The sequence below is a fragment of the Stigmatopora nigra genome, chromosome 6 (genome assembly GCF_051989575.1).
Source record: "Stigmatopora nigra isolate UIUO_SnigA chromosome 6, RoL_Snig_1.1, whole genome shotgun sequence".
Lineage (NCBI taxonomy): Eukaryota > Metazoa > Chordata > Actinopteri > Syngnathiformes > Syngnathidae > Stigmatopora > Stigmatopora nigra.
Window position 1 is genome coordinate 4,706,610 of NC_135513.1, and position 23,360 is coordinate 4,729,969.

Consider the following 23,360-nt stretch of genomic DNA (forward strand, 5'->3'; position numbering starts at 1 on the left):
ACATGAAATCAAGTTGACGTTAATGCGGACCGCGAACCAACCCGAGTCTGACACCCTTGGCCTAAAAGATGAGGAATTTGATTGTTTTGTACTTAATTAACTCTTCAATTGTAGCTTAACTAATTCATATAGATCAATCCAAATCGATATATTTTTACATATCTAGTGTGTATGGAAATCATGGGTTAGGCCAGGTTGAAATATCCATAAAATGAAAAGAATTTAATATGAAGTAGTATTGACTAAACATCACATTTTTGCGTCATGTTCAAATATGAAAGCAGATGTCGACACACACCTAATACACACATGCCCAAGTATATCGTTCCCATGTAAATCAACATGTTGAATTGAATTCCCGTTCCTCCAGCAGTCCAATTTTTTTTACATTTTGCCTACCGTGGGCGTGTCCCCCATATCCACCCCCCCCCCTCCAAGCACCACATATTTTCCTCACTATCGAGTATTTCTCTCCATATCTCCTCGTCTTTTTTTTTTTGGTCAATCTCTCTCTCTCTCTCTCTCTCTCTCAAACACCCGCAATCATTCTCCCTCTCTCTCTCTCTTTTTTCCTCTCTCATATTTTCCCACACAGCATTTCTCCATAAAGCGTCCGACAAAGTGCGGGTACAGTGTATGACAACCACCGACTGCACTCGCCTGATGAGAAATTGAAGTGGATACATGACAAATAAGGGGAAGGCGAGTGAGGGAGGGACTGAGCAGAAGAGGAGAGAGCAAGCCTTGTAGAAGAGAGCCAGAGAGAGGGGGGATATATTAACTCCAAAGCTGGTCTTCATGCGACTCAGTATGTGTGTGAGAGAGGCAGGCGTGAGAGCAGTTAAGATGGAGTGCTGGCACAGATGAAGACTGCCTTGGGTATGTATTTGGTGGCTGTCTGCGTCCGTGCGGGTGCCTCTGAGTATGTCTGAGGCTCCGAGCGACTGACTTTGTGCCCCCCATGCATGCTTCCAAGAGCTAGTTGATGTCATTGTAATAAGCAAGGAGTGATGTAGGGCTGCCGTTACATAAATGCAGTGGGAAATGACTGTGTGATGGAAATTGGACAATGGGGTCCTGATGTTGGTGGCTTTGTTAAATGGGGGGAGGAATGGGGTGAGAGTTTCATTCAGTTGGTGTGGGAAGGAAGCATGATGTTTCAAATGGGAGTTTACAACTAAGTTGTGGTTGTGGGTATGCTTGTGACCAGGTGGGTTGAAACTGTATTATTGTGATTTTTTTTTTTTTTTGGTTTGGTTGTTAACCTGACGCAATTTGAGACATAAAGCGGTAAACATGGAAAATATTCATAAAGTTAGTTGATGAATAACAACTGCAGGGAGTCATAATCAGTCAATGAGACCAATAAACAGAACTAATTGTACCCGCTGGGTTATGTTGCATTCATAGTCATTTGTATATCTCATGGACTGTTTTGCAGTTATTTCTTTCAATGTGGATGTTTTTTCTTGAAATGTTGATGATTAAAATTCATGATCATCCTCATTTTATGAAGACATTTGCTTGTTTGACTGCTTAACATTCGACTGATTAGCTATTCAGGGGAGAAATTTGACTTGGAAATCGTGACAAATGTGCTATATTTTAAATCATTGATGGTGATAGATTGGGAATGTGTTTGAAATGAGAGGACTGGAAGTATAGCAGAGATTGTGAAAAACAGCAATTTATACGAGCAGAAAAGTGCATTTGTTCCCCCAAAAAGGGGATTCGTATTTGACAATAATATTACTGGATTTTTACTTCCCCATTGTTGTTTTCCCCTAAGAAATAATTTGTATTGTAATCGAAGTAAACATGCTCATCTTTGTATACAAAACATGTTGGTTGCGGACACGCCTCCTATAACAAATGCCTGGAAATGATTCATTATCTTCTGTCCAGATTATCATGATATTTTATCACAGAGCTATTATACTAAGGTCACTTATTGATCGTTATTGAGACCATTTAGCCAGGAGTCATAAAAAAACAGGAATGGATTAAATTTGTCTTTATGATATAATAGTCACATCAGGAAGGAGTAGCTCAATTTGTGAATGATTTCTGCCAATCCTCCCAGTCAAAATACATTTGACATTTATCAGCATTAGTCACAGCCATTCAGTTAAAAATGACCAAATGGAATTTTCAGTAGCTCAATTTGGGAAGGATCACTGCTAGTCTTCCAGTTAAAATGGATTAGACGTCTATCAGTGTCAATGGCAGCTAATGAGATCATCATTAACCTAAGGGCAAAGCACATATTTAATTTTAAAAAAAACACACTAACTGCTGTGACTAGGCTTGGAAATGCTAAATGGAGTTTGCAAACAATTCATTTAGAGGTAAACACGTTAATGAGGTGGTATTATTTAAATATTGCTTGCGGGGAATGAAGTCAAACGACATATTGGGGCTCAGGTCGGAAAAAGTCCTTCAAAGTGTAGACTTGACGCTTCGACACCAAGTGCGAATCACACTTGAAGTGGCAAACAGGCTGGCGTTTGAAACCTCCGAATGTCTTTGACAGATGAAAAGCAGAATATGTTTCTTTTTCTTTTTTTTCCGCCCCTACGTGAGCGTAGAAGGTGTGATGTGAATTTAAACGGGGTCCATTTCAAAGTCGGTCAGTGGAAAAAAAGTTGAGGAAGAATCCTTTAGTTGCGCTCTGCTTATTTGGCTTCTCACCCTTTTCATTCCAGTCCCACTCAGCAGCCCACATGAGCGTCTCCAAACCCCCGCCGCCCCCTTCCGCCTCCCACCTTACCATCCCTGCTTCCTCCACCTGCACGCCCACCTCCTCCTCCTCCTCAGCCACCTCCCCCTCGGCCCCACCTCCTCCCTCGCCTGTCAAGATTTCTATGCAGGAGCACTTTGCCATCAACGTGTGCCCGGGGCCCATCCTCCCTATCCCGCAGATCTCGGACTTCTTCCCGCGTTTCCACGACTACCCCTGCACGCCGCCTCCTCCGAGGGAGAAGAAGATCCTGAAGGAGGAGACTTTCAACGGGGAGATGGGTGGAGGCTTCAAAGACAGCGAGCGGCGGGGGGACAACGATGGGGATAGGGAGGAAGCGGCTGACTCCGACGATGATGACAGTGAGTTTAATAGTTGCTCTTTTACTTCATTTATATGGAAATTAAAAAGCTTGGCAGAAAAACTAAACAAATACCAGCACTAAAACTTCAAAACAGAGTCATATTTATGCACGCATGACCAATTTATCATCTTAATATAATAAATAAGTCACCATATGCCCCTTCTACAGTAAACACCCATTCATATTTATGTGCAGGTAGTTGGCTAGGGTAGGCTCCTGCACCCCCTGCGATGTTCGCAAACATCAGCGGTATGAAAAAGAAAGGAATTATTTTAATGGGTTTTGCAGTGATTGGAATTGAGGCCGAATTTGGTCTACAAAACCAGGTTGTGTTGTTTAGACTACACTTTTTTGAGTATAACTATCAACAAGTTACATTGAATTAAGTGTATTTGCTCATCCACTTTTAATAGATGGCAGTGTCCTTGTCACATTAGATTGGATTGGATTGGATAACTTTATTCATTGCATGATAGTAAGATTTGCTGCATTCCATTGTTTTCCTTACGCCTGAACAACGTCTTGTTTGTACAATGACACCGAAATGTGCGCAAGCACAATAATCACATGGCAGGACGTGCGATACTTATTTATTTCTATTGAACACGCTTACCTGGCTCTTTTAACCACATCAAACTATCTGTCAACATCAATTTATGCGTGTAGCCTTGCCTAACATGAATATGATGTGACAGTTCCTTGTTAAGTGATACATTGATCTTGATTTCATTCAGGCCCTTTGATGGTGGTGGCATGTGTCTCAAAACAAACCTCCCATGACGTTCGCTAATCATAACATTATACTTAATTGCGTTGCTTTAGACTAGCTACAAATTCATTTTTCATTATACTAGTTTTTGTCATAAATGCAATACATTAACTGCTTAATTTTTGCATGTTATTAAATCAAAAAAAGGGTGTTCAACCAGCCTACTATGCATGTTTTTGGGATGTGGGAGGGAAGTGGAGTACCCGTAGAAATCCCACACAAACCCGGGGAGTAAATGCACACCCGACAAAGGAAAGTCGGAACCCACCAGTGATTGAACTCCTCGATCTCAAATAAAAGAGAATAGAATATGTGTAAATAAATAAATGTGACTTTTGAGATGGTATTTCAAATAAATAATGCTATGAGTTCATGAAAAGAATACATTTATAGTTGCATGAGGAAGGGAGGCAGCAGGATGCAAAAAGATTTCTGTTTCCTTGGGGGGTCTTAAGAGAAAATAATTGAGAAGCACTGCTATCCTCTATAATGTTTTGCACTCCAGATTAAAAAAGAATACTCCCTCAACAATTGATCATACACTCGAGCTTGACTTATCGTCTGAAAAGTACAGTATTTTTGTGACAGGGCTTTTGCATTTGTGCCGACATTCACGTCCTGTTAGTAATTGGTGTCATTCTCTTTCTAGCATACTTGGGGACATTGGAGTTCACCCTGCTGTTTGATCAAGAAAATAACTGCCTTCATTGCACCATTAACAAGGCAAAGGTAACCACAACTTTGAGTTCTTCTATAGCATGTCAGTCTCCCTAAAAAAATGTACAATAGGAAACAGTCCATAGCCCCAAAATAGCCTTTGGAACAAGGACACGGCACCCCTATATATTGTGAACTGTCACATGAGTTTAATTATGTAAATCCTTTTGAAAAAGTCCCGAGAGCAAAATACAGTACAATTGAAGAGAGGGCAGTCAGAAACAGTGGCACAGAATGGAAAACAGCCAGCAGCACCATGTTTGATGTTTGCTGTCTTTTTCTGACCCTGTTGTTGGTGTACACTGTTTCAGGGTATGGTGACATCACATTCAAATCTAGAGTATGGAATAGTATTTTTAGGTTTGTGTGTATGTTCACAGGGACTGAAAGCCATGGACTCCAATGGGCTTGCCGATCCATACGTCAAGCTTCATCTTCTCCCCGGGGCAAGCAAGGTGACTTTTCCGTCCGCTCTCTGACATGACATATGGAACACAAACAAAATATATGACCCAAGCGACCCATTTGACAATTACAAACGGGTTTCATCCTGACCGTGAAAACGGCGAAAGTAGCGTGTCTTCTCGAGCTAGTGGGGGTTTCCTCCTGTTTACAATACGCCGCTTCGTCGATTATAAACATATTCTGCTCGGCTACCCCGCTCTTGTTTTGCTTCCTGCGCAAGCTGTTGAGAAGATAAGACATGCCACAACTGGAGCCCCATGCTTTTGGCAACCTGTTGTTGGCCATTTTAGCTGGAGGTGCATGTGAAAGTCAGGCTACGACAAGAGAGAGAAAGCTCGCTGAGCCATGATACGTAGGTCGAATGAGGCAACTCTGGCGATCCGAATTGGCAACCATCGCGAGGTCCGGCGCCGCTTTTGTCCAATGGCTCTCTCCGGCATATTTCTCAGCGCCGCCGCTATCTACGCGGCACCGTACCGCCGTGACCTCTTTTGACCTTGAAATACCAACTCTGTGAGGCGAGAAGGGATGGGAGGGAAGCGGGGAGGGTAAGAGAAGGGATGAGGGGGGCGGGGGAGGGCAGCAGCAGGTGGTTGTCATGGAAACAAGGAGGATTGTTACACGGCTCACGTCAACAGTCGGGTGTTGATGGGACTAGAGCGCTGGGTGGGTGGGACGCGGAGAATGCGTCAATAAGGAGGTAAGTACCCTCGGCCCGTTATTACTAGTTAAACATCACCAGACGGGGGCCACGTCACTTGACAAGTGGGAACGCACACACACACACACACACGCTGAAGTGACTATGACGGACGCGCACGCCTACTCGTGCCTGTCTTGCTAGTCCATGTGTGTGAAATATGGAGTTTAGCAAACAGAGTTCCACGTTCTATGCCCGACTTTACTTTTTATCATATTAGGAAAACTCTATTCCATCTTGTTCAGAGCAGTTCACAATAGGTCTGCTGACATGATAAAAAATAAAACATATACAAATGTATTGTACTCATTATAGATTCTGATTCATAGTGCATGAAATGTTTTTTGGCTAGTATTGCCTGTGGGGTTGTACTAGCACTCATCCTTCCTATTTTGGAAGAGCCAAACAAATCCTTTTCCGTTATGACTGCCGGTCAGCAAGTTTCCTGCCCGAGCAATCTTCACAATGAGCAATCTGTCTTGAAAATCACATCTGGCGTCATCCTCCTCCATAAATCAATGCTATTTGGGCATATTTGGCAGGCCTGTCACAAGACACTGAATGGTCTAGCGACAATCTAATCAAATGGATTCATTCAAATGTCTCAAGCGTTTCCGCATCAAAATGGTCAAAAATACCAAAATTACATTGTACTTTTTAATATTCTGGTGTGTTGAAATTGCTATTTTTAAATCTAAATTCATGATATCATAAAATTAAATCAATTAAAAGGCCTTAAATCCAATGCTGGGATTTTATAATATGACAAATTTGCGACATTTTTTAAATGGAATTGATATTGTTTCTTATTGTCATGAAAATGCTGTTTTTACACCATAAAATTTAGACCAACAAATCAAATGATGCAAAAAAAAAGCAAATAAATATGACTTATTTTATTCAAATGACCAAAAAAATGTAAATAATGATGGGCCAGTGATGTGGAGACAAAAAGAGACAAAGACAAAGAAGTAGGAAGAAGAGTGCTTAGGGTCCCCGAGGCTCTCCCTCACAGCCTAAGAGGACAATGTCATGAAAAATGGGGTGTTTATCTTGGGAGCCTTGGACATGAGCGAGAAAGTGATGGAGGAGCAATTTTACTCTTTGATGCAGTTGCAGACTGGTCGTAGGTCATGCAATTTTGGGACACCAGTAATACTGACTGTACAACACGGCTGATGGAATATAAGACACAATTGTACTGACTGGAATGTATTGATATTGGCCCTTTAGTTTCACTTGATTTATCAAGTGTGGTGCCAACAAAATTGAGCAGCAACATGAATTTTCCCTTATTTAGGGCACAGTTTTGACTACTGCTATTGTACGAATTAGCGATTCTACATTGAATACATAATGTACATTAAGTGCATAAGTGCAGTGCTGTAAAAATGCACTTTTCATAATTCATAGGCTGTCCTTCAGTTTGAAATGATTGGCAAACATTTATCTGCAGGATTTTCTGGCAAAATGCTAAATTGATGAAGCCCTCAATCAAAACAAGTTGTCCAGGCCTTGAAGTCACACAGCTGCCCCAGACACTCACCATGTTTAAGTGTTGAGATTATCTTATTTTTCTGTTTTGCATTTAATGTACACTAGAGGTCGATCACATGATAATCCAAGCCAATGTTTCCACAGAGAATACATAGGCAGTCCCTGGAAACCTTTTCCTGTGTTATTGACATAGAATTTATGGCCAAATCTGAAAACATCCCGAAGGCAACTGTAGGAAATGAGGCAGCAAGCGAGGAGACCGGGCAACCATTAGGAGCCTGACTGCAGTTTACTTCCCGGAAAGCTTTATATTTTCATTATGATTGTGATGCACATTTTAAACCTCTGCCATATTTGAGACTGGTGCTGATGCGCTCCCTCATTACATTGTGAGGGAGACAGATGGACAGGTGAGAAGAGGAAGGCCTCGTGGCCTCTCACGCTCTCTCAACAGATGTCCCAAATCTCGTGGGCTGAGATAAATTATTCCTTGGCGGACATTTTTTCCCCCGCTCAATCTCTTGTTCTTTTTTTCCTTTGATCTGATGAATTTGCTAACTTGCCCTTTGCACAATTCTCTCATTTCCCTCAACACAAGATTGCTGCTTACATTTGTTTCTACGAACAGGCGAACAAACTTCGCACAAAGACTCTGAAGAACACATTAAACCCGGTATGGAATGAGGAACTGGTGTATCATGGAATAACAGCGGCTGACATGACCACCAAAACCCTCAGGTAGGACTCTGGACTAGATCAACAGATTTTGGTAGTCATTTCCAATAAATTTAGATTTTCAACTTGTGTCTATTCCCCATAACAAGACAAACCTCCATACACCATATTGTACATAAACAATCCTATCACAATTCAGTACATTGCAGGTAATTCAGATTTTTTGTTTGTTTTTTGACCAGATCTTTTTTTTCTGACATAGGGTCATTTGTAAGTGTCTATCTAACACTTGTGCAGTACAACCATAGATATCAAATCTGTTCAACTACACAACAGATGCAAATTGGGATGGGCACACAAAAGTGCACAAAATACCTGTTCTATCTGGATTTCGCACATACAAATACGATACTTATACTACAATACTTACAAAAGAGTCATCACTAACAACAATTGCCGAGTAAATGTAGTAAATGGCTAACTTCTAGCAGACAAACACAAATGACAACAATTGAAGTAAACTCAATGATTCCTACCAGTTAACAGTTGGCTTTACAACAGAAATGACTCATTTCAGCAACATCTACAAGTTGACAGCGTATCGGATGTCGAGGTCAAAAAAGACTTTAACATTGGCTACCCGTTGCTGCACTCAACGCGGCGATCACTCGTGAACAAATTGCAGTGTGATATAGGCAGGACAAAAAGTGTCTTGCTCTGCCAGGAGAGCCATTTTTATTCTGGACGATCCTTTCATTAAAAAAAAAAAAAAAAGATGTATGGCCACCCTAATACAGATTGCCTCCAAACGGCCATAAGCACAGAGTGCATTCCTTTGGGTTTTCCAGGTACCTACTTTATTATTGCAGTCGACTGTCCCACTTTCACTACTCCTCAGGTGTCAGCTGTGTGGAGATTCTCTCCATATGGAGAGGCTGAGGTCAAACCTTGTTATCATGGCCCAAAAACTACCACCCGCTAGCTGATTCAAAGACCTTGCATTGGGGAATGTATACTCATATATAGTGTTTGACTTATAGTGTCTCAGTGGATTGGTAATAGTGTTGGGTGACTTTGTTTATCCCGAGGAAATCCAAGACTGTTCCCACACACACGCTTTGCACATTTGTCTCCACCAAACACACAAATGCAGCCAGTCAGGTGCTTTGGTGTTGGTGTCCTTCTGTGTGTACGTCAAGGGCAATCAGTGGAAGGACTGCACGTGGATGGTTCTGGATGGAGACACACACGCACGCACCCAGACAAAACTTATCTCCCACAGCCAAAGCCACATTTTATCTGACTTTGTCAAGTGCGTCATCGTGCACAAACAGCCACAGTGGCGTGAACAGGGATCCCACAAACGAGAGAAAACCCATCTGACCTCTACCCAAGGACACAAACAGCATGGTGTTGCTGGCTAGCCAAAGAGGGGGGGGAGGAGGATGTGGTGGTGGAGGAGGATGTGGTGGTGGAGGAGGAGGAGAAGGAGGAGGAGGAGCATGTCCGTTGTCATGCGAGGGGTGAAGTGAGAGAGAGAAGGGGGGCTCCAGAGATGAACAAAGTGAGCACGCAGGGCAGGGTGCAGTGTGACTGACGATAAGTGACAGATAAGGGCTTGTGGTTGTAGAAACTAAGGATGCTAAACTAAAAGAAGATGACGGGTCAATTGAGGGAATCTGACTCTTAGAAAGTAGTAGCTTGATTTAACTGAGGAGTTAGCAAATGGCAATTTAGTGACAACAAAAACAACAAGGATGGTGATAAACAGTGGAAAGCTTAAATCCACAAGAGCTGAGGAACAAGACAGAAAAGAAATGAGAGATAACGAGAATAGAGGCCCTTAATCAAACTCTGGGGGAGTGTGTTTGGATGCCAACCCCAGGGCTCAGCCAATGAAGAGACTTTGTACTCATTCCACATTGAGCAAAGTAGTGTCAAGGAATGGCAAAATAGAGGGTTATCCATGGAGAGATGTTTGCTCACTGGCTAATGCACTGGTGAATTCTACTTGGCTGAGCAAGGCGACAAGCGGGGTGCCGCGCTGTTTGATCCACACGCTACGTGAGCCGAGTACTCTCGAGGGAAGAGCCCGATGGCGTGGAACCGTCACGATAATTAACCAATCTTTACCAATGACTAAAGCCGCAGCATGAGGTCCGTAAAACTAAAGTAGTCCATTCCTTCGTTCATTTTCCATACCGTTTAACCTATGCGATGATATCAGAAAAGGGAAAAAAAGGATTAACTTCACGGTTGTATAGTAGATTGTAAGCAGCAAAACTGTTGTTGTTTTTTTTGCTAGTACAAGGAGGTTCAAAATACCTTTCATTTTTTTTCCAATTCTCATTTGGATCACAGATTAGCGACTTACAACGTAAACATCTTGACAACCAAAAGCTAGAACACCTAATGCATTAAAAAACAGGCATTCCAACTCACATTAATTCCTCTTGACATTTTGAATTTTCACTAAACCTGCAATGGATGTTTTAATAACAACCCCAACAAATGGAGAGAAAACAGGCAAAGTCCACAAAAGACAACCAGACCAGTTGAATTTTATTAATTACATTTTCAAATGACAAAAAAAAAAAAAACCTGGCACAGTTGATTTTATTAACTGACAGCCGCCAGCAAGAATGCAATTAATTCACGGGCAATTGCTGCTTAAACAGATTGCCGCCTCAACAAAAAAAATATAGAAGAGCTGAATTTGGTTCAGAATTACCTCGGTAATATTGCAATGCGGTTTATATTGCATAGATTTGTACTAAGTGAGGTGAATGAGGATTTGAGAAGTTAACGATATTCCCCTAATGGGTTGTTATTATTAGGTTGCTTGGCCCTATTTCACGAGAAGAATCAATGGAGTAGTATTTTGTTTCCTGCTGGCATGTCCGAAAATGTATATGATATTTTCTGCAGCTTACATCTTCAGGTTCCTTTTTTTAAACAATACACTCAGTATTAATTGAAGAAAAGGATTTTCTTGGCATTTATTTGTGTATAGTGTACTTTATATAATGTCAAAATACATCCAACTGATAATTAAATATAGGATACCCTATGTGCAGTATCTACTTTAACAAATCCAGCACATTACTATGATATCGAATGAAATTTCCCAGTGGTTTTAAGCATGAACAAGCTGAATAAACTAATTAATGTCCTCGGTGAAGACTTCACAGCTGGCCTCCTACCAGTTTTAATCCTTTAATTGATGCAGGAAGGCTGCCTGAGGTGCTCAGGTCTTGATTGAAAAGTCAGACCGAGTGACAGATGGAATTAATCTTCCCCCCGATGAACATGAGTCTGTTTTGTAGGACTTGGGACATCACTGACATGATTGCGTTTAAAGTGGGGAATTTAAATGTGTTTTATTGTTTTGCTTTGGCATTTCGTCAGGACGTCCTTTCCAAAACAAACCCAAAGAAGAGTCAAACTCCATCAGTCGCTGTTATTCGCTTCTGGTCTGAGAAGTCCTGGAAAAGATTTCGGCAGCTGTGACAGTCATAACGTAGACTTGAAATAGTTTCCCCTGTAGCGATTTCTGTGCATCTCATTGAGCAGGAAAATGCCTGTGAAATGCGCATTCAAGAAAGCTACTGGTGAAATACGGGGGTCGTTTTTCAGATTTCACCGCTAGAATGACCGCCAAGGAGCGGGTTAAGAGAGGACAGAGATTTGAAGGTGCTTTCATGAAGACATCACACGTTTTGTGTGTTTCATTTGCTGTCTTTCTTCCATTTTCTTCTATCTTTCCATCTCTACGCCAGACTTTCTAATAGACTTTTACCACCCTCTGCCATGGTGAGATAAAGACAAATGTGATACATGATTCAGTCCTGGGTGCAGGCCGAAGATGAAATTCGCTGCTAGCTGCCCTAGGTGAGACATGGCGCCAGGTGCAGACAGAATCTTGGGGGATTTTTTGATTTTGATCAGAAGTTAGATTCTGGACATTTTGTTGGCAAATTGAAAGCATTGGGCCACTTGATGGTTCAGTGAATAAAGTTCCAATCCAATCCAATCCAATGCCTGCGTGGGTTTTCTCCTGGTACTATGGTTTCCTCCCATTTCCCCCAAAACATTCATTCTAGGCTGGTTGAACACTATAATTGTTCTTAAGTAGGAGTGTTGTTTGACTTGTTTTGTTCTGCGATAAACTGGAAAGAATTTCAGGTGCCCCTCCCTGGATATGCTCCAGCACCCCCGGTACTTGTGTAAGGATATGCAGTAGGGGAAATTAATGAAGTAAAGTTTAGATATTTTTGTATACTTCATTATTTTGACCACAAACCATAAAACAGTTATAGTTGGATGTCAAATTAGTTTAGAGTAAAAACATTGCATTGATAACAACTTATTAAATTATTTTCTCCTAAGCTATAAGAGGGATGATTATCAGGAAAGATAGTCCACCTTGATCAATGTTTTCCGGCTTTTTTTATGGTCAGTAAGATCCATTTACATTTGCCTTCTCCGTTGTAGTGCCATGGTTTTAGCATGGTGTACGTCTATTGGGCTATCTTAGTTTTTTATGAGCCATTGCACAAGCTGCTGCACTTCATATTTCACACTTGTATTTGTATTTCAGCAGATAAGCAATTCTGCAAATTGAAAAACGGGAAAAAAATGGACAATTATGTTTTCATGGAGCATCTGTTTGGCTTTTAGAAGAAAAATGTGGGTGCGAGAAGGCGAGGATTTTCATGGAGGCTCCGTGCCAAGTATGACATTTCATCACCCTGCCATACTACACGCATGTAATGGACCTGAGGAATATACATTTCCAGACAGCCGGGATCATGAGTTAGAGTTATTCCGCGGATTATGGACTAACGCTGCCAAAAAGACAGGAAGAGTTGAAGGAGGAAGGTTGTGTTTGTTTATGTCATCTGAGAAAACAGGAAAGCGTCACCACCAGCTGCTTGGAAAGGAGTGCTCAGTGAATGAAATCCTTGATGGCATAGCACCCACATTACTGTCCATTCTAAAGGGACATGGATTTTAGCTTGACAAAGCCGCAGTTTTCAAAATCTGGGTGTTTTGTGAATGAATGACCTAATGTAAATAAATGTCCAGTTAATCATACTCAGTCAATCAGAATGACAGTGTTTCACGTATTGGTGATCACTTATATACACTCTCAGTGGGTTGGCAACAGTATTGGTGTGGTACACTACCATTGATTTATCGACAGAGGATTGTCGATTCCTTGTGAAAATGGGATTGGAAGGAGAACTAACGTATGTTTGCTCAAGCAATGGCATTCTCTCCTTTACTAATTTTTCTTTGTTTACGGTGTCACATTCATTTTCATTGTGGAACTCATTGAAAATGTATGATACGATCCAACGTATTTTTTATAAAGTTGACTCAGCCTTGGTCAATGGATTATTTGTTGGTTCCCTGCTACACAATGTGTTGTATTAAACTAAAGTGATCTTAATGTATTGTTTAAAACCTGCTTTGATTGGCAGTTTTGAGGCTGAGCTTTTTCACTAAATGTTTACTTTGCATTGGCACTAAAACATCTTGATTTGTGTTCATGTCTCGTAGGCTGTGTGTATGCGATATGGACCGACTTGGACGGAACGAATTCATCGGTGAGGTGAGAGTTGCCCTGAAGAAACTCAGAGAAGGCGAGAACAAGCGTTACAATATGGGCTTGGAGAGAATTGCACAGGTACATACACTTACGATCTATGTATAGAAGATTATTCTTCACAATTGTCTTTGTACAAGCAGAATTTCTGTTTAAATGCTTGTTTTGTTCATCTATTGTATTGCTATAAAAGACAATAATGAAACATGTGCAATAAGGCAATGTTATGGTCTTTCTGGTCATTATTATTTGCAGTAAGTCAATAGATCCAACAAAGATTTCATCAATTTCATTTGCTACATTGCATTTATTTCGTGTCGTCTTTATTGTGTTGTACGTATACATTCATTGTGATAGCTTGTATTCGTTCTGGTATCACGCTTTGATTTCGTTTCAGAACAAAGAAGCCAATAGTCAAGCGGTGGAGCCGGGAACGCTGGTGGCAGAAGAGGAGGTACCAGCTTTATCTTTTGATCAAGAATAATTTCCTCCATCTACAATAGTCTCTTATCTTTCACCGTGCAATATCACATAGGAAAAATGCATGACGGATAAACAATGGGCACCGTAGGTAGGACGAGCCGCTATGGTTCTACTCTGGCTATAATGGAAAGCCGTCTCCTGATTTTGGAGACAGGAGTTAATAGCTCATAGTCTCACGGGAGAACAAAACCGTGTCATGTTCCTCAGCCCAGACAAAGCTTTTAACTACAGTGTACACTTTTATACAGTACATGCGTCATGCTTACATAGAACAATGTCATTCTAATTCTCTCTGGGTACATTTTTTTATTGGGTCTTTCCTGCAGTGGGCTTTCCACTTTGTATAAGGTGTGTGTGTTTGTGTGTGTTTGTTCTCTGTGGGCAGCGAGGACGAATCCTGGTGTCGTTGTGCTATAACACGGAGAAGGGCTGCCTGCTGGTCGGGATCATACGCTGCGCCCATCTGGCCGCCATGGACTCCAATGGCTACTCTGACCCTTTTGTCAAAATGTGAGTCACATAAGAGGCTTTTTAGGAATAAACTCTTTCTTTATTTGCATATGTAAACACTGAACACTGGATTTAATGTTGCTGCAGCATATAGGGCATTATATGGTCCACCATCCTCCTTCTAGATGTGTCTAGGGGAAAAAACACTGTCAAAATATTAGATTAGATTAGATTACTTTATTCATCACATATTTGGGAAATAACATTGTCACAGTAGCAAGAGGGTTAGAATACAGACAGAAAAATACATTTTGGACATAAATAAATAGGAAATAAAGAAGTTAGTAATATAAAATACATAATGTAATATATATAATATATTATATATGATGATAGTATAAAAAATATACTGGCATTGTTATTTATACAGCATCGGCACCACAGGTAACAACATTCTATTTTTGTTTTCCTACTTTATTACAACAGAAAAGTTGTTTTCTGTGAAATGACACACCAAAAGGAAAGTTTACGCTTTTCCACACTGGGTCCTCTTGAGGGTTACTCAAGCGAGCGAGAGAGAATGTGGATAACATTTCACACTTTCAAAGCGTGTATATTAGACAGGTTTCTGTGTATCTCTCACGGAGGTTAAAGTGTTGACCATTAGTGATGGACTGGCTGGAAATATCTAGAATGGCACATGAGTCAGTGAAGAAGCGCACAATGAAGGGTTTTCATTTTCAAGGGGGAGGATGGGGGTAAGTGGGTTTTTTATGTGAGTAATAAGCAGAATGATGCCATTAGGAAAGAATTTCAATGATAATACTGATATCTCTTTATTTTGCATTAAGGCATTGGGTTTTTTTTTGTTTAATACATGAGATCCTGGGTTAGGCAGCCTGGTGGGGCGAGTGGTTAGTGCGTCGGCCTCACAGCTTTGAGGTCCTGGGTTCAAATCCAGCTTCTCATTCCATTTTATGACATTATATTATATTTCCTCATCGAATATTTTATTTTGTTCAATAGAAAACTCGTTTAAGTCTGCTTTTTTTTTGTTTTACTGATTTGTACCTGTGTCATTGGTATGTGTACCACTGTTTATGAGTGTTTTGTCATCTAGGGACCATCATTGATTGAGTTTACTTTAATATGGCTGGTAGTTTACGACATGCTGTCTTAAAATCAGGAGCGTTTAACGTTCTGGAATGGGACCATTTTATTACATTACAAAAGAGATTTGTTTCCTTAGTACTTAAAATTTAAGCCAAACAAAGAAACATAACCATTTAAGGCTTAAATGGTTATGTTGCTTTGTTTTACTTTGGAGAGTGTTTTACAACAATAGGAAAATCCCACTTGACGCATGTTTTCCTCCCTTTTTAAAAAAAAATTCATTACCTCGGTGGTTTATAATTAATAGGAATTAAACTGCACTTTAGCTAATAGTATATTATAAGTGAGAATGTACTGCGTTATTTGTTTTTCTTTTAATTAGTTCATTTTATTTATCTGTTACTTTTTCGGGGAAAGCAATGAGGTATAAAATGGTCTCATTTATTTACATTATATTTAAAGGCGAGTTATGCTACATTAAAATAATAACACAGTACTTTTGTATTTGCTCACAATTCACTGCGAAAAACACATTTATGGTACTGTGAAGGATATTTCTTAGTACTTTATTCATCAAAAAACTTTCTTGGTTTTGTTTTGGACCTGAAAAAACAGATCTCAACTCAGGATTCCGTGATGTAAAATGATTCTTGATCACATTTTTTTCTAACCCAGTGAATTTCATTTGCCATGATGATTTGTTTTGAAAAAAAAAAAGCAACATAGCAGTGAGTCACAGTTAAGCTTTCCTCTCAGTGGAGCGTGGAAATGTCTTGTTAGTTACAGGATATCCCAGCGTTGGTCTACTAAACATTTTTTTTAAATGGAAGGAATAATCCTTCCTATCTCAAGAGGCCAGCTTCCTGTTTTCTGAATTGTTTGGCGCATTGAATCCCAGCACAGTTGAATTGCAGCTGTATAGAACGGTTTTGGAAGTGGTGTCGCTATTGTCCAGGTTTCATTCATTTATTTTGGGAAAAGTGCAAATTGGAATTCCTCCATCTGCGCTGCATTGTAGGTCATGCAAAATGAGATTGAGCACAGCTCGGGGGTAAGACCACCCTCCAGAACCCTGCTGCTAGCTTTCTGAAATTACTTTTCACCTCATCTTCCTGGTGAACAAAGGTTTTGTTTTGAAAAGGCCAGTTTATTTATACGGAGGGAACTTTTGACAAGTATTGCCTTTCTCTCCTGGAGCAGAAGGATTGAAAAGAAAATTGTCTGCAATCTTTTTCATTGCTGACACAAACATATGGGGAATAACATCATTTTACCATCAGATGTCAGTCACCAGTGGGAAAGGCGAGAGATGATATAGTGCACCACCTGAAAATCGTGACTCAGAATGAACACAAATGACACCAACGGCCCTCCGGCGAGCCGTCTGGTCCCGCTTTACCGGAGCGTATGAGCCCCTCCAATTGCGGTGAGATGAGAATCTCACTGTGATCTGCTGTATCTTGCGTTTCTTTGTCTAAAGGACTTTAAGGACAAAGTCAAAAGACTTACCTGGAAACTTTTTGGATGTATTTTGCACCGTTCAGCAAGGGTTATTGTCAAGTAGGAGATGAAAGGTGGATGGATAAATGACTTTCGTTATAGAAATCGGTGGAAGAAATTATTTTTTATGTATCATTTAATTCATTTAATTCATTTGGAAAGTTGACCTGATAGAAGTTTGTGATACAAGTCGGAAGGTCAGCCATCTTTGTGAGTTTGGAATAAGACAAATATGGGTAGAAAGTACAAGGTTGATCTTTTCCAAAACAAAAGCTAATTGGAGGTAAAATAAGTAAGAATGTGCCTTTTTAATCGAAGGGGTCAACATATTAATTTTAAATCCAACCTGTATTTCCTTGAATAGTCGCTGGAATTATATATTTGGGTATTATATTAGTTCATATTAGATAATTATCAATTTGTTGAAAGGTTATACTTTTATTCAATATTTGCATATAGTGCCACAATTTATTGCTGCCTTTTCAGTTCTTCATTTTTCTTAATATTTAACAATAGTTCTTGTTGTGTTTTTAGAATCTTACAGCCAGACATGGGAAAGAAGTCCAAGTACAAGACAACAGTGAAGAAAAAGACCCTCAACCCAGAATTCAATGAGGTACACGCTTATGCAAAAGCATTGGACTCTTCTTATTGGTGTGTACCATCCACCAAAGGTTAATGGGCAGTTTGTTAGGACTGATTTTGTGCCGTATTATGGAGTTATGTTTTTTAAAAATTATCTTAAAATCTTAGTTCTTGTTGTTGGGTTTAACCAAAAACTTTTAAAGTTCATTTCAACCTTGATGTTTTGACTTCTTTATTATCCAATTTTGGTGACTGCAACAGTCTCTGGAGTCCCTTTTTCGTCTGAACAATATGGTACTACTAATTAATCATTATACTGTTCCTTAGCAAGTACAATCTAAATTTACTAAGGCTTAAATAAAGTTGTTAGATAATAACTTAAACTTTGCGTAACCCCTCCAAATTAACATGAAATAAATGAGGCCACAGGAAAAAAAAGGCTTGGAATACGAACAAAAAAGGGTGTCAAGGCTCTAAATAAGCAGATTAAACTCCTGAAACAAACAACTTTGATCTGCTCTGTGGGATCACACACATTTCACTTCATATGCAATTTTGCTTTTGTCTTTATTTCATTTAGGAGTTTTCCTACGATGTGACTCTGGATTTACTGGCAAAGAAAACTCTTGAGATCTCAGTGTGGGATTACGATTTGGGAATGAGCAATGACTTTATAGGTGAGATGGCGAACCACACGGCATTGCTTAAAATATGGGCAAATATACTGAAACTGCATTTTTTTTTAATGAAATCACACTTATCTAGTCCAGGTGTTTGATGTTAAATGAGATTCTTGTCCAACATCAGCATCTTTCCTGATAAAGCAAGTTTTTTTGACAATACAGTGTAGAACTACAGAGGAAATATAACAGGAAATAGGAAAATGTAACACTTAAGAAGTGAAAGATAGAGTGAAAAAGGACGCCGATTTAAGGGACTATCAAAACCAGGCCATGCGTGGGTGGAGGGAGAGACAAGTAAAAGATACATAAAAAAAAGGGATCCATAAAAAAAATGTGCTAGGAGAGGAGAGCTCATTAGCATGCACGGGGAGTCTGACTGATCTAGCAAAGGAAATAAGAGGCTTAAGAAATATTTTGTCGGCTCGGTGGTTCGCACATTCCGTTTCTTGAATCAATTCTACCGAACGCCTTGAGAATGGCCTGCTGTGGACATCCTCTGGATGAAAAACGTGGCGGATTGAGAAGTGATTGGAAAGCAGCATGGTAGCAAAGGGAAAAATATCACCTGTCCTTTTCTCCCACACCGTGTTCAGATGAGAGCCTTAAAACATGTCAGGTGTACTGAGCCCTCGGGATGGTCATCGGGACTCGTTGTCAATATCGTTAGGTGAGGTATTGTCGCCGTGGGGAACGGAAAACTATTAGTTTAGCAGCCCCAGAAAACAAACATTCTCCAGACTGGCAGAATTGCCGATTTTGTGACGGAAACGTGCCCTTAAGGTTAATTGGTGCTTGACACTGGGAAGGAAACGACAATTGTAGATGAAGAACCCTGGCAGGGACTTGGAATTTGAGTAATAACTGTTAATGGTGGTTTAACTGGGCTGATATGTGGGGGGGATCCAATAAATCTTTGCTTAACTCGTTCACTGCCATTGACAGCCAGAGAAATCATTCCATTTTAAATAGGAGAGTTGGCACACATTAACCGCCAGCTGCTTTGAAATGGGAACATCTGGGCCCGCCAGCGTTGTCGATGCCAGGCACCGACTCCATGAAGATGTACGGTAAACATATTTGACAGCGTTGTAATTTACGTGGCATTGTGTGTTGTTGGAGAGACGATAAAAATGTCCTTTGATTGAGAAAAACCTGTTTTTTACCATATTGAATTCACTTTATACTGGCAGCCAAACTCAAACCTGTAATCCTAGTTCTATTAGAATGCTGTGGTGCCCATAATCCAATCAATGACTAATTAATGACTCATTTAAAACCCAGATAATTACTCAGATGTTGCATCCACTTGGCGCCCTTGAAGTTCCCGTCACTGGGGTAAAGAGAGAGTAAACATTCAGTACTCGGGAGGTTACGCAATGGTCCAAAAATCTGCCAGAGTGCCGCACACCTGCTCCTCTCCAAACCTGGCTGTCAAACCTAACTTTGTCATCACTCGATTGGTCGCCCAGCACGTCCCAGGCGGCCCCGAAGCTCAGGGAACATCTGTCCATTTCTTATCTTAGCATCCCGGGGTCGTCGTCGTGCAGAAGCTCCCTTAACAGATCCAGACGTCGTCTCTGCAATGAGATCATAAAGACAATGCGGGGAACAAACGGCTCTTCCCGCCAGCGTGGTCCCGGGCGGAATTCATTTCCTGGCTGAGACGAGTCGCACTTCAACAAACAGCGCTTGCTCGCTCGCGGCTGTCGTTTTGTAGCCCGCCGTTAAAAGGCGCCATTGCCATAATACTATTTTATGACATTTCATGCTTCTTTCATCGTCCAATGGCAGCCAAGGGAAAGGCTGACCGTGACACTCTCTCTTGCAGTCTGTTGCCCCATCACCTGGCTTCTTTCCTGCACATTTTGTCACCTCCCTCCCATCAGCTGTCACGTTTTCTCCAGGCTCGCCAGCCAACATCTTTCATCCCACCCGGCTTTGGTCCAGTTCGCGCCCTTATACTCTGTCATCTGCTTGGGCCTTTTGCATTCCAGGTGGTGTGGAGTTGGGAATCAATGCGAGTGGACAGAGACTCAGACACTGGTTCGAGTGTCTCAAAAACAAAGGGAAGAAAGTGGAGTATTGGCATACGCTCACGCAGCAAGGGGCCCCCAGCAGCGACAAAACGGACTAAATGGCAACCCAGCCCAACCCGGGCGCCATTAAAGCCGCTACACCACCGCCAGCCCCGGGAAAGAAAATCGAAACAAACGTAAACAACATGCAATAATAGTAATGTGAGATCTCACCATGGAATGACGACGTGATGGATTATTTGTAAATGATCTTCATTCTGACATCAGTGATGTAAATAAGGTGTGGTGTTTATTTTTTTAAGGTAAACCAAATTGTCCTCATGAGTGTAAACACTACTTTGTCATTGAGACCTCGTGGAAGTCGCTCTTATGTCCTTGTTCGATTGTACAAATAATAACGAGACCAGAATTCACTCAAGGCCAGCAGGTGCGGGAATCTGTGTGACCCTTTTGGGCCTGATTTACTCAAATGTCAAAGAGATGGCATTAACTTGATTGTACACGCTTATATATTGCCAACACGACGATCACGGTATTGAGGTTGCCATTTTTTTGCTCCAAAGTCCTTGTAAAATCCATCAAACAGATTGTTTGAAACTTGCATAACAGCCGTTTAATCAAAAGATGGTTTAGGCCAAGGGGGGTTTTGTTCAAATTGGTTCGCAGGGCCACATTCATGGCAATTAGATCTCATGTGGGCTGGAACAGATTATTTTTGGGCACAAAACTCGCTGCCTATCTTTGAAGGCGCTATTACATCCAATCCATTTTCACCAGTCAAGTTGCACATTTGAATGGATGGAATGGATACCAGTCAAACTGGATTGGACATCTAAGCGATGTTAATGGCTCTGAAAGAGAAGATATCCGAAAATGGTTCTCACAGTTGAAGTGAAATGGACATCTATTATCTTCAATGTTTGCTAATGAATTCATTTTGCGTCACTTTGTTATGATTTTAGGGTACTTTTGGGTGACTTCCTTAAATGGATGGATCTTTGGGGCATTTCTCAGTTGCTTCCTAACCATTAGTCCCTTCCGGTTGAATTTGTGTCACTTCCTCGGTGATGCTGCCAATGATGTCGCCATTTACTCTGGAAGTGCAAGTTCACCTAAATCACAATTTCTGGTTTTGAGAGGCCAATGTCAAGATAAAAGCATCTGATTCTGGGAAGGAACTACACAGTTCCTGTTAAGCAGAAAAAGATTAGACCCCTGTCCGGACCACTTCCGGCCCACATGCCATATGTTTAAACCCATCAATGATATTAGAAGAGGAGGTGTCAAAAATGACAGATTTTGACGTTTACTTTTCACTGATTGAACTTGTCCTTAGTGTGCGGCAATTTGATGTCATATTCTGCAAACGCAGAATTTAGAATGAATTTTGTCATCTAACACTCCATCATGTGACACCTCGATGAGTCAGTCCGCTCTATAAGCTGCAAAATGGCATTCCGAAATTGACACAATGATTTTTGTCCATGAGATTTCAATGTTTACACTCACGAACAAGTTCTCCTGCTTTGCGTTCTGCCATTCTGGGGAGATGTTCAAGGACGCAAACGCAGCCTTTAATATTTGTCTCAGGTTGATTAAATAACATTGAGCGTGCTAAATGTCATCTAATGCATCTGCTCCTTCTCCAACATTTAATAAATCAGCTCCTGTATCTCTTATCAACCCATTTTTTTTATTTTTGCACATGCAAACCTTGAGTAAATCAGGCCCAACGTCCATCCACTATCGCAACTACTGTCTTGAAATGTAACACGGACTTGTTTTGAAGCACAAAATGGATCCAATCGATGGATTTGTTCCTTTAACATGTCAGTATTTTGAACCGTTTGTCTTTCATTGTCTTTGTGACTCTGTCGTCTGTGTGTGTGTGTGTCGGGGGGTTTATGTGCATGTGTGTGTGTGTGGCCCGGGCTTGGAGAATTTCAGGGCCTTCATTTTCTGTCTGTGCAGCATCTCTTTTCAAATTGTGCCCCGATTGCAACGTCAGAATTGAACTTCAAGAAGCACATTGTCTGTTTTATGAGGGGTGCACGCCTGAGTGTGTGTATGTGACAAAAGGATACAAGAAAGCAGCACACTGCAGAGAAACACTCTGCTGCCTCCAGTGGTTGCAATGATAATTATGTCATCTTATAGCTCAGAAAAAAAAATGAATGCAACCGCACAATCCAATGAGATCCAATACAAAGACTGTATTTTAACCTTTTAAGACCCAGACTCCTCCAAGGCATGCATTTTCATTTTCTCTTTGATGTTTTTGGGTTAATTGCGAGCTGATGAGTGTAAAATTGAAGAATTATCTTTTTCCATGATGTATTTTTTGAGAAAAAAAATGATGTCCACATCATAAATGAATGCCAAAATTTAACATTGTAGTCTTTGACAACACAAAATATGGATGCCAGGTCTTAGGAGGTTAAAAAATATTGCTCGCAAAGACAAGGAAGCTCATTTTTGAGTGATAGTGTCGGCCTAGTCTTCATTATATTTATGAAATTGTGTCGACGTCACATCAGAAATGTTTGTATTGTTCTAACGGACCCAAAAAAAAAAAAGGATGATCAGTGCTGTTATTCAGCTTTTGTATCGGTTCTCTTTTGATTGCGTGTTTAACGAAGCATCCCGTGAGTGTTTATGCCTTCGTACATTGACTTTGCTGCATGCTCACAATATGCAGAAAGATTGATGTAAGGGAGGTAGCAAGCTTTTCATTGTTAATTCAAGTGTGCAATATCAATCAATAAATGATGCAACTTTTATTTCCTGCAGGCCGATTCACACTCGTAATTTATCAGTTTGTGAATTCTTTTTGTCATTTGATTTATGGAAGAAATGTTGTTTACAGCTGGTGGAATACATCTTTATACGAACAGTCTGTCCTTGGATGCTCGTGATGCAAAGACTTAATTAGCAATCCTGAGATCAGTGTTTACTTCATTTTTCTTCACTGA

At 40.6% G+C, this 23,360-nt stretch overlaps 1 protein-coding gene across 2 annotated transcripts; it reads left to right on the forward strand.

Moving 5' to 3' along the window:
* Positions 1-583: 583 nt before the first annotated feature.
* On the forward strand, positions 584-23,177 carry doc2g (double C2-like domains, gamma). 2 transcript variants are annotated; one of them, XM_077718217.1, is made up of 11 exons: positions 586-879; positions 2,706-3,102; positions 4,523-4,602; positions 4,971-5,045; positions 7,881-7,990; positions 13,493-13,619; positions 13,936-13,992; positions 14,407-14,531; positions 17,619-17,700; positions 18,250-18,346; positions 20,347-23,177. In XM_077718217.1, exons 2-11 carry the CDS (start codon positions 2,724-2,726, stop codon positions 20,484-20,486), a joined length of 1,272 nt encoding a protein of 423 aa, XP_077574343.1. In that variant the 5' UTR covers positions 586-879; positions 2,706-2,723; the 3' UTR covers positions 20,487-23,177. The 2 variants fall into 2 exon arrangements, with proteins under 2 accessions (XP_077574342.1, XP_077574343.1); XM_077718216.1 differs by lacking the exon at positions 20,347-23,177 and having other exon boundaries at positions 584-879; positions 2,818-3,102; positions 18,250-20,278.
* Positions 23,178-23,360: the final 183 nt, after the last annotated feature.